The sequence below is a fragment of the Euleptes europaea genome, chromosome 1 (assembly GCF_029931775.1).
Source record: "Euleptes europaea isolate rEulEur1 chromosome 1, rEulEur1.hap1, whole genome shotgun sequence".
In the NCBI taxonomy this organism is placed as follows: domain Eukaryota; kingdom Metazoa; phylum Chordata; class Lepidosauria; order Squamata; family Sphaerodactylidae; genus Euleptes; species Euleptes europaea.
In genome coordinates, this window is record NC_079312.1 from 173,163,365 (window position 1) to 173,180,950 (window position 17,586).

Consider the following 17,586-nt stretch of genomic DNA (forward strand, 5'->3'; position numbering starts at 1 on the left):
GAAAATGGCTGCTTTGGCAATTGGACTCTATGGCATTGAAGGCCCTCCATCCTCAGGCTCCACTCCAGAAATCTCCGCCGATGGTGAAGTGGGACCTGGCAACCCTAACTTGAACAGTTCTACCAAAGTTTTTGGCATACCTATTGGTATAGTTCCCAACAGCATATTGTTTGAGACCATTGGAAATCTAACCTTAAAGATTTTCTGTATGTTTAAAAGAAATTTGGTATGAAATGTTTTTTTTAAAAAATAAAATGTTTTAAAAATGAAATAACCCACATGACAACGGTCAGGCGTGTGAAAGCTAGGGTTGCCAACAGGCCTGGAGAAGAATGCCCTGCCCTTTTAATATGTCCTGCATAATATATAGCAACCTCAACAACCAGACTAGCCCAATCTGGAAGCTACATAGGGTCGGCCCTGGTTAGTTTTTGAGTGGAAGACCACCAGAGGACCAGAGTTACTATGGAGAGGAAGGCAATGGTAAACCATGTCTACTCATCTTTTGCTTGGAAAATCCACAGGGTAGATCTTTTTGCCGAAATGCGTTTGGCATTCTGTTTTATTGTATTTGGCAATGTTATTGTATTGTTACAGTTGTTACCTGTATTTGATGTGTTTGTATATTAAATTCCTAGTGGTATGTTTTGTGCACATAATTGAATTTTTCATTTATATATTCCATCATACTACTTGTTTTTGTTCCTTTGAGAGAAACTGGGGCTAAGGGGGAGGGTATAATCATCCGGGGGAGAAGTTCAGCTACTTTTAGGTAGTTCTGACCTTAGAGTTCCAGACGATTCCTAGAGCTATCCAGAAGTGATGGTAAGATTACCATAGAGTTTCTGGCCATTGCTAGAGCTACGCTTGTCACTTCTGGGCAGCTCTAGGAATCAGCAGGAACTCTATGATCAGAACTTCCATTATTTTTATTTTCCCCCAATCACTCCCTGTGCCATTCAGTTGTCTTAGCAGGAGCAAATTGAGGCCTAGGCCTCAACACCATCAGCATGTTGACATCACTTCCGGAAGTGATGTCATCACTTCGCCAACGACGACGTGGGAAATGCACTGGCATTTGGGCAAAACTCTATGGTTAAAAACAGCCTCCACCATTGAGTTTTTGCCCAATTACCAGAGTGTCTCCCACGGTGTCAGCTACATGCTGACATCACTTTCAGAAGTGACGTCACCATGCCGACAGTGTTGACAGTTTGCTCCTGGTAAGACTCTCACCCCACCCCATCTCCTGCCAGTTGCCAGGGAGTACCTGGCAACCCTAGGAATGAGGCTCTTTAGACCAGGGGTGTCAAACATACGGCCCATGGGCCAGATGCGGCCCCTCGAGAGCTCTTATCCGGCCTGCGAGCCAGCCGAAGCTGCTGCCCCCCCCATCCTGATGTGGGCTGGCGAGGCATGGCCCGGCCCAACCAAGTGACATTTATGTCGTATCTGGCCCTTGTAACAAATGAGCTCGACACCCCTGCTTTAGGCAAAGGCCAGCAGTATCCTTACCCCACCGCCCTCCGTTGACTCCTGTGGAAATCTGTAACGGAATGCAAAGCTGTGGACGACAGCTGCGTGCAGCTAGCGAGCTCTGGGCAATGAAGCTGAAATGGATAGCTGTTTCCAGTGACTGCAAGGAGCCTGCTTTGTCACGTGAAGAGGTTACTGAGGTTACAGGGGGATCCGGTGAAGAATCTGAATCCCGAAGCATCTCAGCTTTCATTTGAAGCCGGAAAAGAAAAGGGGGTTTGAGACCTTAAGACTACAGAGGGGCTGTTGAAAATATGCAGGCTCCGGTGTTCGGGTGTTTGACTTCTGGTTTATAGTTTTGAGTCAGACCCATTTTTCCAATGCCTTCTCCCCTGTCCCCTTCTGCCTGTCTTGTTCTGTCTTGTGCTGCTTGCTGCTGGGGGGGGGGGAACTCTCCTGGTTACACAACTTTCAGCAGTGTGCAAGTAGGGCTACCAACCTCCAGGTACTAGCTGGAGATCTCCTGCTATTACAACTAATCTCCAGCCGACAGAGACCAGTTCACCTGGAGAAAATGGCCACTTTGGCAGTTGGACTCTATGGCATTGAAGTCCCTCCCCATACCCTGCCTTCCTCAGGCTCCGCCCCCAAACCTCCTGCTGGTGGTGAAGCGGGACCTGGCGACCCTATGTGCAAATAAAACAATTTCATTCCACCTCCCCCCAAAAAGCAAGTTTGTATGCAATTTGTTTATACCATTTACTCTGGGCGCAGAACTTGGGTTTACTATTTTATTATTATTTTATTTGAAAATATTTTTTTTACCCCACCATATAATGGCCCTGAAGGCATTTGGCACTCACTGATGAAAGCACAAAATATTAGCAACATGCCCAAGGCTGGTGGGCAGATGTTCCCATGTCATCTTCCCAGTCTTCAAGGTCTTCCTGTCACGGCTACTGTTACAGGTTAAAAAAAACCCCACCTAGGGATGCCAACCTCCAGGTGGTGGCTGGAGATCTGCTATTACAACTTATCTCCAGGTGATAGAGATCAGTTCCCCTGGAGAAAATGGCCGCATTGGCAATTGGACTCTATGGCATTGAAGTCCCTCTCCTCTCCAAACCCCGCCCTCTTCACTCCACCCCCCAAAAATCTCCAGGTATTTTCCAACCTGGAGCTGGCAACCCTACTCCCACCCCAAAGGGGTGCCAGGGTTCCGCAGCCATGCGGGATTGGTGGTTGGCTGCTTCTTCCCATCCTCTCTCGATGTTCCTCTCAAGGGCAAGTTAGAAGCTTGGAGGAAGGATTGTTCTGTTGGATCCGGGTCTAGGCTTGACGGGGAAGTTGGTGCTTTATGGTGGACTGTCCTTTCTCTGAGGAATCTCAGCAGTTGCATTCCCCCCATGTCTTTGTTTGGTGCTGTACCAGAAGCGCTGGATCCAAACAACTGCTAGAAATTGTTCTTTGGACTCTGATCTGGAGAACCGGGTTCGATCCCCCACTCCTCTACCTGAGCGGCGGAGGCTAATCTGGTGAACTGGATTTGTTTCCCCACTCCTGCACATGAAGCCAGCTGGGTGACCTTGGGATAGTCACAGTTCTCTTAGAGCTCTCTCAGCCTCACCTACCTCACAGGGTGTCTGTTGAGGGGAGGGGAAGGGAAGGTGATTATAAGCTGGTTTGATTCTTCCTTAAGTGGTAAAGAAAGCCGGCATATAAAAACCAACTCTTCTTCCTCTTCATCCTGTTCTTCTTCCTCTTCTTCCTCCTCCTTGTCGTCTTCCTCCTCTTCTTCCTCCTTGCCTGTCCCTCAGAAATAGCAGCTGTCTCCACAGTGGGAAGGGGGAATTGGCAGGCTTTGTTCTTTGTTGCCCAAGCAAAAGCTGTGAATGAAGGGGAATGAACCCAGGGATTGGATGGGCCATGGAATGTAGTATGCAATGGGAATGGCTCTGTTCCACCTTCATGCTTGATTCTGTTTAGAACTCCAGGGATGAGGAGGGGAGGGAGCTTATAGCTACCCACTGATAGGTATTGGTTCGTGCTCCTCACTTGAACACACATGAACACATGAAAGCTGCCTTATACTGAATCAGACCCTTGGTCCATCAAAATCAGTATTATCTAAGACCGGCAGGGGCTCTCCAGGTCTTAGGCAGAGGTCTTTCACATCACCTACTTGCCTAGTCCCTTTAACTGGAGATGCCTGGGATTGAACCTGGGACCTTCTGCATTCCAAGCAGATGCTCTACCACTGAGTCACAGCCCCTTCTGTGACTGCTGAGAATTTTCCTGGGACAGCTAGTACAGAGGGCAGCCATGTTGGTCTGCAGAAGAGCTAGATTTGAGTCCAGTCGCACCCTCAGACCAACAAGGTGTTCCAGGGTATAAGCTTTCAATAAGGAGCCCTGTGGCGTATAGTGGTAAGCTGCAGGACTGCAGTTTAAAGCTCTGCTCACGACCTGAGTCCGATCCCAACAGAAGTTGGTTCCAGGAAGCTGGCTAAAGGTTGACTCAGCCTTCCATCCTTCCGAGATCGGTAAAACGAGTACCCGGCTTGCTGGGGGTAAAGTGTAGACGACTGGGTTAGGCAATGGCAAACCACCCTGTAAACACAGTCTGCCTAGTAAACGTCGTGAGGTGACATCACCCCATAGGTCAGGAATGACCCGGTGCTTGCACAGGGAAGTACCTTTACCTTTTTAAGCTTTCAAAAATCAAAGCTCCCTTTGTCATATCTGACGAAGGCAGCTTTGAGTCTCAAAGCCGATACCCTGAAAATCTTGTTAATCTTTGATGTGCTATTGGACTCGAATTTAGCAGCTTAATTTGCTTGCGGGGGGGGAAGAGTGTGCTGGAGATTTATGGCGTCTTTGTAATGTTTGCCTTTTTAACAAATATATGAATGGAGCGCGTGTGCGTGTTAAGTGCCATCAAGTAGCTTCCGACTAGGGTTGCCAGGTCCCTCTTCGCCACCGATGGGAGATTTTTGGGGCGGAGCCTGAGGAGGGCAGGGTTTGGGAGGGGAGGAGCTTCAGTGCCATAGAGTTCAATTGCCAAAGCGGCCATTTTTCTCCAGGTGATCTGATCTCTTTTGGCTGGAGATCAGTTGAATTAGCAGATCTCCTGCTACAACCTGGCAGTTGGCAACCCTACTTCCGACTCATGGCGACCTTATGAATCAATGTCCTCCAAAACGTCCTGTCGTGAACAGCCTTGCTCAGGTCTTGCAAATGGAGGGCCGTGGCTTCCTTTATAGAGTCAATCCATCTCTCATTGGGTCTTCCTTGTTTCCTGCTGCCTTCAACCTTTCCTAGCACAATTGTCTTTTCCAGTGACTCTTGTCTTCTCAAAATGGAGCACAGTAGAAGCAAATTACTATTTAGCTTATTAGTTGCTGTGAAATAGCTACTATTCAGCATACAAGGGGTCAGACTGTTTTAATGTTATTATTTAAGAATGGGTTTTATTTGACAGATTGTGATGGCCTTCGGCCACAAACCATAAACTTTGACTGGTTGATATTCAGCATGCCTGCTAGGGTAACGGAACCTTTGCAGCTTCTGGTGTCAGCAGTTAAATGGCCTTTGCCTACAGGAACGGGAACAGGGAAGCTGGGTTTTACTCATGGGGGACTGAGCCGTTGAGGCTCATAAGTTAGGATGCTAGGTGGCAACCTTATGCTCAAATGTTTAGTCTAGATCTGATGAGATCAGGCTAGCCTGAGCTATCCAGATTTTGCAAAACAGTAATAAAAAAAACTGAACCAATGCTGGAAAGTAAGAGAAAATCGTGCAAATTAACATTGCATATGTAAATAAAATTGCCAGATTTCCTGGATTCAGATTTGTCTGTCCCCTGCTATCATTGCCTTCTGCCAGTGGGTGCAGAACTTTTTGTTTTTATCCAGCATTCTACCACTAAATTCTTATTGACCCTTTTCCTTGGTCATGTGTATGTTTGTGGGTTCAGTTTTAATTCTTTTTATATTTGTTTTCTCCAGCATTCCATCACTAAATTCTCATTGACCCTTTTCCTTGGTTGTGTGTGTGTTTGTCGGTTCTGTTTTAATTCTTTTTATATTAGTTTTAAATCTTGTTTTAATTGCGTTGATTGTCCATTGCCTTGGAGACCCTAAGTTGGGTGGAAAGGCAGCGTAAAAAATGTTTTAAATAAATACAATGATCATACAAGGGGTGTGCACGCATACCCGACTCTGGTGCTAGTGCCATATAACCCTCTCTTGTGTTGAACGTGCCAGGGGTGTACACACATACCCTACAGTGCTAGTGCCATATAATCCTCTCTTGTGTTGAAGTAATTTATCTGAAGCCTCAGCCTCTTGAAAAGCGAGCATTTGGACGAGGCAATCCCCCGGAATTGGATTACTCTGTAGCCCTTTCCTCTCCATGTTGGGAGCTTTACATTTTGAGTCCTAATAACACAGACCTTGTCCCTCATTGTTGCAGGGGCCTGTTGGTGCTTATTCAGGTCAAGTATGAATTGAACCGTCATCGGAAAGCCAACGCCAACGTGCCCAAGATCTTCCAGAACATGGTCCGCCGGCATCCGGACAAAGTGGCTCTGATCTACGAGTCCACTGACGACAAGTGGACCTTCCGGCGCCTGGACGAGTTCTCCAACGGCGTGGCCAACTTCTTCTCCCAGCAGGGCTTTCTCCCGGGCGACGTCATCGCCATCTTTATGGAGAGCCGGCCGGAGTTTGTGGGCCTCTGGCTAGGGATGGCTAAAGTGGGCATCGAGGCGGCCCTCATCAACTTCAACTTGCGCCTTGATTCGCTGCTGTACTGCGTGAAAACCTCGGGGGCGAAAGCCCTCATTTTTGGCTGGGAGCTGTCAGCAGGTGGGACGTGTATCCATTTGAGGTTGTGACACACACACCCCTTAAAGTGCTTTGGGGCCAAACTCAGTGGTGGGAGGCCAAGAGGAGGATCTTCTTTGGAGCAAATAAATTTTATTTGTGGCTAATATGCCAGATAAAACACCCACCTTTAGTTTTAAGTGGGGGAGGGGAGACAGATAAGATATAAACATTTGCCTGGGTGGCCCCTGATCTCATCAGATCTCAGAAGCACAGCAGGGTTGGCCATAGTTAGTGTGTAGATGGGAGACTACCGAGAAAGTCCAGGGTTGCTACACAGAGGCAGGCAATGGCAAGCCACCTCTGGTCATCTCTTGCCTTGATAAACATTTGGGGTTGCCATTAGCTACGACTTGGCAGCACTTTCCTGGCCTGGTGGGACTCTGTCAAATGAGACTTGTGCCTTGTGGGACTTGGCCCAGTTCCACAGGGCCTGCAAGACGGAGATATTCTGCCAGGCCTGTGGCTGAGGACGGGGATGGTAGCCCAGTTCAATCTGGCCTCCCCTTCCTCTTGGTGTAGTGGTTAAGGGCGGTGGTTTGAAGCGGTGGACTCTGATATGGAGAACCGGGTTTGATTCCCCACTCCTCCACATGAAGCCAGCTGGGTGACCTTGGGCTAGTCATACAGTCTCAGCCCCACCTACCTCACAGGGTGTCTGTTGTGGGGAGGGGAAGGGAAGGTGATTGTAAGCCAGTTTGATTCTTCCTTAAGTGGTAGAGAAAGTCGGCATATAAAAACCAACTCTTCTTCTTCCTCCTCCTCTTCCTTTTCTTCCCGTCCTTCTTTCCCTCCCTTCTCCTTGTCCCTTCCCTTCCTCCACCTTCCCTTCCCCTTCCGTCCCCTTTCCCCTTGTCTTTTCCTCTCCTTTGTCCTTCTGTCTCCACCTCCTTGAAATGAATAATATCAGTTGGGACTCTTGGCCCTTCTATTGTTATCTGGAATTACGGCCGCCTATGGAAACGTCCTCCCCCAAGGGAAAATAGTTGATGGCGCCATCTTTATTTAAATGTAGTAAAATTGGTTCTGTTTTTAATTGCATTTTAAATTTTGTATTTATTATGTGTTCGTGTATGATATTAGCCGCCATGAGTCTGGTTAACTGATAGAGGGCGGGGTATAAATAAAATATCATCATCATCATCATCGCTAAACATAATAATTGGCATTTAGTGTCACTTGAGTATCTTTATTGTGAATGCTAGGTCCCATATTGCATCTAGTAGATGTTTTGTTTACTCCGCTGAGTGACTATTCTAACATAGTCATACCCCCCCCCCCAAATGTGGCTTTTTTGGGCTTCTCTTCCGAGTGACATTTGGAAATCTGGTTGCCAGCTCCAAGCTTGGGGAGTTCCTGGAGATTTGGGGGCAGTACTTCAAGGGGGCAGAGTATGGGGAGGGAGCTCAGCGGGCGCGTGATGCTGTCGAGTTCCCCCTCTGAAGCTGCCATTCCCTCCAGGAGAACTGATCTCTGCCATCTGGAGATAGATTTTAACTCCAGGAGAACTTAGAATCATAGAGCTGGAAGAGGGGCCATACAGGCCATCTAGTCCAACCCCCTGCTCAATGCAGGATCAGCCTAGAGCATTCCTGACAGGTGTTCGTCCAGCCTGTGTTTAAAGACTGCCAGTGAGGGGTTTCTCCCTACATTAAGATGGGCCTTTTCTAGGGCTCAATTTGATGCCCTCCTATCAGCTGTACTTTCGGGAAGAACACACATGAAGCTGCCTGATGCTGAATCAGACCCTTGGTCCATCAAAGTCAGTACTGTGTACTCTGGCCGGCAGCGGTTCTCCAGGGTCTCAGGCAGGGGTCTTTCACATCACCTACTTGGCTGGCCCCTTTAACTGGAGATGCCGGGGATTGAACCTGGGACCTTCTGCATGCCAAGCAGATGCTCTTCCACTGAGCCACAGCCCCTCCCTATGTATTAGTGAAGACACTAATACATTAATTGTTCCATTGTGAATATTATGATGATGCCAGAAATCGTTTAGTTACTCCCGTTATCTCGGTTTTTACATTCTTACACTTCTGAGGCCTCTTTGGTGAAATACTTACTGGAAGATAGGGTGACTTCTATTTTGTGCTCTGTAGCAAAATTTTGCTCTTATGTCTGCTGGAAACGGAAGGCATTAATGACGAATAAAGGCCTTATGGGTAGATCATTAGGTTAATCAGCACTGTTGAGATGCTGTAAGCAGGATTTGTATAGTTTTACCATCGGATGTATATTTTATATGTTATGCTGGCCTTTGGCTGTAATAAAGATGAATGAATGAACGAATGAATGAATGAATGAATGAATGCCAGCAAGGGAGATCTCACCACCTCCCTAGGTAGCTGATTCCACTGTCGAACCAACCTTACTGTAAAAGTTTTTCCCCTAATATCCAGCCAGAACTTTTCTTCAGGCCCCACCCTGTGTGGAAACCATGCTGAAGCCAGCATGTTTGCCGTTTGAAGCTTCTTATAATGGGCCCTGATTTTGTTGTTGTTGCAGCGGTAGCCGAGGTGAATGGCATGCTGGGTAAAAACATGGTCAAGTTCTGTTCTGGGGACATGAGCTCCGAATCCGTTCCTTCGGACACCAAGCATCTGGATCCTCTTCTGGCCCAGGCATCAAAATCCCCTCCGGCTCAGGTTTCCCCCAAGAGATTGGACGGTAGGTTTCCTTGCAGACGCCTGAGTTTCTGTTGATCTATGCTGGAGATAAGCATAAGTTGATCTATGCTGGATATAAGCATAAGTCCTGGAGAGAAGATCCTGGAGATAAGTTTTGATGCTCAGAGGACTTGATCTCCGCTTGCACTAGGCCTGTTTTCTAAGAGTAATCTTGAACGCATGAACACGTTTAAGTCCTCCGTCTAAGAACGGAGAGAGATATATCTGCGTTTCTGTAGCAACTCATGGATTTGCCCGCAGGGTCCAAGCGGGGACGCCAGCAGCTCTTCCTTCAGGGGAGTCTGTCAGAGGTGTGGGTTTCGGCAGAGCTTTCTTCCAGGTTCAGGTTCCCGATGTCTCAGCCAGGCACCTTGGGGCCCTGCGACTGGTTCAAAGAGCCGAATTGCCTCTGGCAGTGCGGGCTGCGATCTGTCGCGAGTGGGATCAGCTGGCTCAGCAGCCTCTTGGCTGATTGCAACTGCTTGGGTGATGGGCACGCTGCCAAGCCCAGCCCGCTGCCAGCTCCTACCCGATTCCCGTTTCTCTCCCCTAGATCGACTGTTCTACATCTACACCTCCGGCACAACCGGAATGCCAAAGGCCGCCATCGTGGTGCACAGCAGGTGAGGCGCGTCTGCGTGTCTGGCCGGGCCAGGGCGCTTAGTCTTCCGTCAGCGTTCGGTGTTTGTGAACATTTTTATCCTGCACGTGGATCGCTAGAGGACAGCCCTCTTAAAGTCTCCTTGTGTAAAGAAATATTTCCTTTGCCTATCATCGTCATTGGATGCCCTAAAGTTCTGGTATTTTAAAGGTGAAGGTAGTCTCCTGTGCAAGCACCGGGTCATTACTGACCCATAGGGTGGCGTCACATCCTGACATTTCCTTGGCAGACTATGTTTAAGGGGTGGTTTTGCCATTGCCTTCCCCAGTCATCTACGCTTTACCCCCAGCAAGCAGGGTACTCATTTTACCAACCTCGGAAGGATGGAAGGCTGAGTCAACCTTGAGCCGGCTGCCTGAAACAGACTTCCGTCGGGATTGAATTCAGGTCGCGAGCAGAGCTTTTGACTGCTGCTGCAGCTTACCACTCTGCGCCATGGGGCTCTACTATTTTAGGAAAGGAGAAACAGTTTTCTCTGTCCACTCCCTCTGTCCCATGCATTATTTTGTCAACCTCCATCATGTCCCCCCAGCTTAGTCATCTCTTTTCTAAACTGAAATGTCCCAGAACTCTTCAGCTTTTCTTTGCTTCCTTTCAGATATTACCGAATAGCAGCTTTTGGATATTACGCCTACAGAATGACTCCCGACGACATAATCTATAACTGCCTACCACTCTACCACTCAGCAGGTAGGCAAGATCCGTCAGTGCTGATTTCAGAATGGAGACCGGCTCCGGTGTCACCAGAGACTCTCCGATGTTATAGAAATGTTGGGGTGGGGGGTGGGAGGGATCCAACCATCCTTCAGATAGCCTTCCTCTAACCCTAAGGAGCCTTCCTCCAAATTAAGTGACTCTTTGATGGAGATAGCTTCAGGTGGCTAGCCGTGTTAATTGGAGCCAGCGTGATGTAGTGGGGTTTCCCCCCCCCCCTTCAGTTGTGATTTATATTCTTCTATCAGATCTTCCCTTATACTCTTCTGGTCTTACTGAGGAAGAAGCTATCCAAAGAATAAAACACAGACTATTAGATATAGGACTGCAAGATCTAAATAGTGCTGCAAATAAAACATGCTCCCCGTTAAATTTAGGGGGACCCTTTGACGTTTACCAACCCTCTGCATACTTATCTCTCCTGTGTGATCCAGCTCAACATAGAGCTATCTCTCTGGCCAGATTTAACGTTTTGCCATCTGCGGTACTCGAAGGCAGATTTCGGAAAAATCCTTTGTCTAACAGGCTCTGCCTGTGTGACAGTAATTGAATAGAAACAGTCGCTCGCGTTTTATTTTATTGTAGTTTCTACACAGAATCTCGTAATGAACTATTAAGCCCCCTGTTGGTAAATAGATTGAATGTCTCAGATTCTTTTAACGTTCTCTATTTATTGAACAATCGTTCACCCCAAATGTTGGAGACAGTGGCTCAGTTTTTAATGTTTGTTTTAAAAGCCTGCCAAACAGCTAATTAGGTGGCAGTACCAACAAACTATATTTCTCAATGTAACCGCCTTTTAACCATTTTATAAAGGGTACTTTTTAACTGCCCTGACCTGGATGGCCCAGGCTAGCCTGATCTCGTCAGATTTCAGAAGCTAAGCAAGGTCAGCCCTAGTTAGTATTTGGATGGGAGTATTTGGGCACTTTCACATAGCCCAAATAATGCACTTTCAATCCACGTTCTATGCACTTTGAAGGTGTATTTTACTATGTGAACTGGCAAAATCCACTTGCAAATGATAGTTAAGGTGCAGTGAAAGTGGATTGAAAGTGCATTATTTGGACTGTGTGAAAGTGCCCTTTATCTTTCTGCAGTCTGGTAAAGATGAGGCTGTTACTCTATCCGTAGTTTACTAATTAACGGCTACTTTGAAGAAATGCCGGAAGTTATAAGCAAGTTACGCCTATATGCTAATTTGCATACAGGCACTCTTTTTGCACTGGAACTGGTTAAGAGCAGCGGACTATAATCTGGAGAACCAGGTTCGATTCCCCACTCCTCCACATTAAGCAAGCTAGGTGACCTTGAGCCAGTCATAGTTCTCTTAGTACTCTTGCAGTCCATGAGGAGGTAGGCAATGGCAAACCACCTCTGAACTTCTCTTGCCTCGAAAACCCTACAGGGTCACCATACGTCAGCTGTGAATTGACGGCGCTCACAAACACACAAAGTCATAAGAACATAAGAAAAGCCCTGCTGGATCAGACCAAGGCCCATCAGGTCCAGCAGTCTGTTCCCACAGTGGCAAACCATGTGCCTGTAGGAAGCCCACAAGCAAGACGACTGCAGCAGCATTGTCCTACCTGTGATCCACAGCACCTAATATGATAGGCATGCTCCTCTGATCCTGGAGAGAATCGTGACTAGTATCCTTTCGGACTAGTAGCCATGGATACCCCTCTCCTCTATGAACATGTCCACTCCCCTCTTAAAGTCATATTGATATGAAATAGAAGAGCTAGATTCAAGTCCAATAGCCCCTTAGACCGAAAAGATTTCCAGGGAATAAGTTTTCGAGAGTCAATGCTCCATTTGTCAGATACCTTGGAAATCTTCTTGATCTTTAAGCAGCTACTGGACTTGGATCTAACTTTTCTCTAGTAGAGGAGCCACTTAAGTTGGAGGAAGGCTGCTTAGACTGGAGGAGGGCTTCAAACTTGAGCCAAAAGGCAAGGTGGGATATAAACATTTAAATAAATAAATACGTAAATAAACTTTGTTCACTTGTAGTGGTCTGATAAAGGTTGGATCCACCTCACTGATTTCTGTCAGCTGTACCCCCAAGCCCCCTCCCACGGTTAACCTTTCTCTTTCTTTTTTTTAGGGAACATCATGGGCGTCGGGCAGTGTCTAATGCACGGCTTGACTGTAGTGATCAGGAAGAAATTCTCTGCCAGTCGCTTCTGGGATGACTGCGTGAAATACAAGTGCACGGTAAGGGGGGGAACCGAAGCCTGTTCGTGGGCATTGCAGTTTATAGGAGGTGGAGGAGATGTGTTTGTTTCGATGCCTGAGAGGGGCTGTGGCTCAGTGCTAGAGCATCTGCTTGGCATGCAGAAGGTCCCAGGTTCAATCTCCGGCATCTCCAGTTAAAGGGTCTTGGCAAGTAGGTGATGTGAAAGACCCCTGCCTGAGACCCTGGAGAGCCGCTGCCTTTCTGAGTAGGCAATACTGACTTTGATGGACCGAGGGTCTGATTCAGTATAAGGCAGCTTCATGTGTTCATCCAGAAGGCATCTCCCTGCCTCTTCCCAGCAAACTGGGCACTGGGTTCGGATCCTTCGACATCTTAGCATCTGCTTCCTGAGGAAGCCGCTTTGCTTGGCATCATGGTATTGATGCTGTAGAGTCAGCAGTTGAGATGGTCCCTCTAGGGTTCCGGTGATCATAGAGTTGTTTGCTTTCTGCTTTGTGATGGCGTGCCATTAGTTCAGTACCCTTCTGGTCATCTCTGTGAAGGCAGAACTTCATTGCAAAGGAAGGTTCCAGCAGGGACTCCCTTGGCAATCTGCCCTCCCATGCCAGGCACTGCTATTTTAGGTAACGGTAGTGTCTTGCTTGACGCTGGCCAAGGAAAGCATTGCTTCGGTTTCTCTTCCTGCACTCAGTGCTTTACATCAAGATTAAATCCCTTAGGGTTGATCTTTATTCCTAGAGTTTGTGCTGCTGGCTTCCGTTCTCCTTTGACAAACCTGATTAAGGCTCCAGCCCCCGTGTACACTTGGGAGCATGTCCCATTCAACCAAGTGGAAATTACCTCTGAGTAAACACAAACAGGGGCAGTGAATGAGCAGACTGCAGTGTGAATGATCCCAAGCAGCAAGCCAGCTTATAAATAGCCACTTGCTTGTGTTGGGGTGACGTGTAAGAATTAAATTAATTTTATCTCCATGGACTCGTTTTCAAGGCTGTGGTAGAGTCCTCTCCTCAGAGCTATACCACCTCAGTTTTAATGTGTGTGTGGGGGGAGGAGGGGTTCATTTCTTTGAAAATGTACTCATGGAAAACGATTTGTTTGGAAGTACCCCTGCAGAAAAATACACCAGAGAATTGGTTCTTGTAGGTTATCCGGGCTGTGTAACCGTGGTCTTGGAATTTTCTTTCCTGACGTTTCGCCAGCAACTGTGGCAGGCATCTTCAGAGTAGTAACACTGAAGGACAGTGTCTCTCAGTGTCAAGGGTGTAGGAAGAGTAATATATAGTCAGAAAGGGGTTGGGTTTGAGCTGAGTATTGTCCTGCAAAAGTATTGTCCTGTAAGTATCAAGATAATGTGCTAATGAGGGTATGGTATGTTAATCTGTATGGCTATTGTTGAATGTTGTCTTTGTCTGGAGGTTTTTCAGGGCAGGAAGCCAAACCTTATTCATTCTTAAACTCTCCTCTTTTCTATTCAACAATAGCCATACAGATTAGCTTTGGATTACACACATTAACAGATCACTTCAGGATACAATGGTTCCATATTAACATACCATACCCTCATTAGCACATTATCTTGATACTTACAGGACAATACTTTTGCAGGACAATACTCAGCTCAAACCCAACCCCTTTCTGACTATATATTACTCTTCCTACACCCTTGACACTGAGAGACACTGTCCTTCAGTGTTACTACTCTGAAGATGCCTGCCACAGTTGCTGGCGAAACGTCAGGAAAGAAAATTCCAAGACCACGGTTACACAGCCCGGATAACCTACAAGAACCAATGAACTCTGACCGTGAAAGCCTTCGACAACACCAGAGAATGTTTGTATTGACCTGAAAGAGTCCAGGGAGAAGAATGTTGTGATGGCGAGCCTAAATTGTTTTGCGAACATGCAGTAGTCATGATGCTTCTTATTTTGAATATTTTCTTTTCCCTGCTCCCCGACCTGAATGGCCCAAGCTAGCCTGATCTTATTAAATTTCGGAAGCTAAGCAGGGCCCTCGTTAGTATTTGGATGGGAGACTGACAGGGAAGTCCAGTGTTCCTACGCAGAGGCAGGCAATGGGGAAACCACCTCTGTTTGTCTCTTGCCTTGAAAACCATATGGGGTTCGCTGTGACTTGACAGCATTTTCCACCTCCATCTTTCCTGTACTCAGAGAAGCAACCCCCACACCCACAGATGCTTATTATCTGGATCAAAGTCAGATTACAGGCATACCATGTAGCGTTTTAAGAGATGTTTGACTTGGTAACATAGGTTTTTTTAAAATTATACATGTGTGTGTAAAGTGACGTCAAGTCGCAGTTGACTTAGGGTTTTCAAGGCAAGAGACGCTCAGAGGTGGTTGGCCATTGCCTTCCTCTGCATAGCGACCCTGGACTTCCTTGGTGGTCTCCCATCCAAGTACTAATATTTGGTGATTTATAGGGGGTGGCATGCCCACTTGGTTATGACATCTTTTGCCACAGCGGGTACTACAATAGGTTGAGCGCCATTTATTTTCATAATTGGTTAATAATCTGGGAGTTTGTATTTTATTATGATGTTTTAATTGGTATTTATATGTCTGCTTGTGATTTTATTGTTGTTCTCTGCCCTGAGCCTGGTTTCGGCCGAGGAGAGCAGGCTAGAAATATAATAAATAAATAACCAGGGCCGACCCTGCTTAGCTTCTATAAGATCTGACAAGGCTAGGCTAGCCCCTCTCGTTTAGGGCTTTTTAAATTATACTAGTAAAATATTTTTGATATGCAAATTCCTTTTGTTTATTTCCCCACCAGTTTTTCTCCATACACCGATTTGGGGGTGGGAGATGATACAGCATTAAAAAAAATAAGAAAAATGTACTTCTTTCTTTCCTTCTCTCCTAGAGTGGAGGGCTTCAGGACCTGTTGCAGCTAGGTTTTGGCAGGTAACTCTTTCCAATCCGGCCTTTCCTTGCTGCTTTCAGATTATCCAGTACATTGGGGAGATCTGCAGGTATCTGCTGAACCAACCAGTCCGGGAGGCAGAAATGCAGCACCGGGTGCGACTGGCGATAGGCAACGGCCTGAGGCCCACCATTTGGGAAGACTTCACCCAGCGCTTCCGCATCAAGCAGATCGGGGAGTTCTATGGAGCGACGGAATGCAACTGCAGCATCGCCAATCTGGACGGCAAGGTTTGCAAATGGGTTGCCGTCCTGGCAGGGTTGCGGGTGGGAGGTCAAGGAAGGCAAGCTGTGGGGTGCATCTCGTCTAATATAGAGAGCCAGCGTGGTGTAGTGGTTAAGAGCGGTGGTTTGGAGCGGTGGACTCTAATCCAGAGAACTGAGTTTGATTCCGCACTCCTCTACGTGAGCAGAGGACGCTAGTCTGGAGAACCAGGTTGGTTTCCCCACTCCTACAAATGAAGTCAGCTGGGTGACCTAGTCATAGTTCTTCTCGAGCTCGCTCAGCCTCACCTACTTCACAGGGTGTCTATTGTGGGGAGGGGAAGGGAAGGAGATTGTTAGCCAATTTGATTCTCCTTAAAAAAAGGGAGAGAAAGTAGGCATATAAAAACCATCTCTTCTTCTATATTGACCAAACAAATTCAATGAGTACAGAGGTTGGGCCAAGCGTCCACCTAACCTGCAGCATTCACGGCTTGCCACGCCCATGTTTTGTGTCTCGCCAACCATCTGGAACAAGAAACCCTGGCCCGTTTTCAGCGCCGGACAGGGAGGAAGGCGCACGAAAGCAGCTGAAAAGCCTACTTCTTGGCTAACGGAGAGGTGAAAATGACCTGAATCGCTGAAGCACTCTCTCACCCACTGGTACAATTTGCACCCTACTTCACGGAGAGGGAAACTGCTTATCATAACAGTGGACTAGGGTGAGAAAGAACAATCTCCACTGACCTTTCAACCTCCTTTTTCCATTCCCAGAAAACGTTTGTCCGCATTCGCTCACCTCTTGTGGACCTAAAAAAGGATATGTCAGAGCTTGAGAAGGTGCAGAAAAGAGCAATCAAAAGGATTAGGGAACTAGAGCAACTGCCCTATGAGGAGTGGTTAAAACACTTAGGGCTGTTTAGCTTGGAAAGAAGGCGGTTAAGGGGAGACATGATAGAGGTCTATAAAATTATGCATGGCATAAAGAGGGTGGACAGGGAGAAGCTTTTCTCCCTCTCATAATACTAGAACGCAGGATCATCTGCTGAAGTTGGAGGGTGAGAGATTCAAAACTGATAAAAGGAAGTATTTCTTTACACAACACATAGTTAAATTGTGGAACTCCCTGCCCGAGGATGTGGTGATGGCTGCCAACTTGGAAGGCTTTAAGAGGGGAGTGGACATGTTCATGGAGGAGAGGGGTAATCATGGCTACTAGTTAAAATGGATACTAGTCATGATGCATACCTATTCTCTCCAGGATCAGAGGAGCACACCTGGAACACAGGCAGGATGGTGCTGCTGCAGCCGTCTTGTTTGGGGGCTTCCTAGAGGCATCTGGTTGGCCCCTGTGTGAACAGACTGCTGGACTTGATGGGCCTTGGTCTGATCCACCATGGCTTTTTTTATGTTCTTATGACTGCAACCAGAGAGTGGATTCTCTACCGGGCCCGCTGTCCTGCTGGTTGGAAAATCATGCATGAAGCGATGTGTATACCGCCATGGCAAAAAATTTGTGGTCGCTGCTTGTCTCTTTGTGTGTGTGTGAAAAAGTTTCTCCTCTCTGTCTTTCTCGGCAGGTCGGTGCCTGTGGCTTCAACAGCCGGATCTTGCCCAACGTATATCCTATCCGCTTGGTGAAAGTAAATGAGGAAACCATGGAGCTGATAAGGGGTTCAAATGGGCTCTGTATCACCTGCGGTCCAGGTAATTTTACTTTGGTTGCCCTGCAGCCACTACATTAATTATAGCGATAGTGGAGGGAGTGGGGAGGTAGACACCTAACACAAGTTCATAAGGTTGGAAGAGACCACAAGGGCCATCCAGTCCA

At 47.2% G+C, this 17,586-nt stretch overlaps 1 protein-coding gene across 1 annotated transcript in view; it reads left to right on the forward strand.

The window, feature by feature from the left end:
* Positions 1-17,586, forward strand: part of SLC27A1 (solute carrier family 27 member 1) — a 44,145-nt gene that overhangs the window by 9,610 nt on the left and 16,949 nt on the right. Inside the window, exons 2-8 of the mRNA XM_056858224.1 lie at positions 5,949-6,343; positions 8,867-9,028; positions 9,581-9,650; positions 10,287-10,378; positions 12,513-12,622; positions 15,573-15,782; positions 17,336-17,462. Of these exons, the coding sequence (XP_056714202.1) occupies positions 5,949-6,343; positions 8,867-9,028; positions 9,581-9,650; positions 10,287-10,378; positions 12,513-12,622; positions 15,573-15,782; positions 17,336-17,462 (1,166 nt within the window). The remainder of the gene's footprint in view (positions 1-5,948; positions 6,344-8,866; positions 9,029-9,580; positions 9,651-10,286; positions 10,379-12,512; positions 12,623-15,572; positions 15,783-17,335; positions 17,463-17,586) is intronic.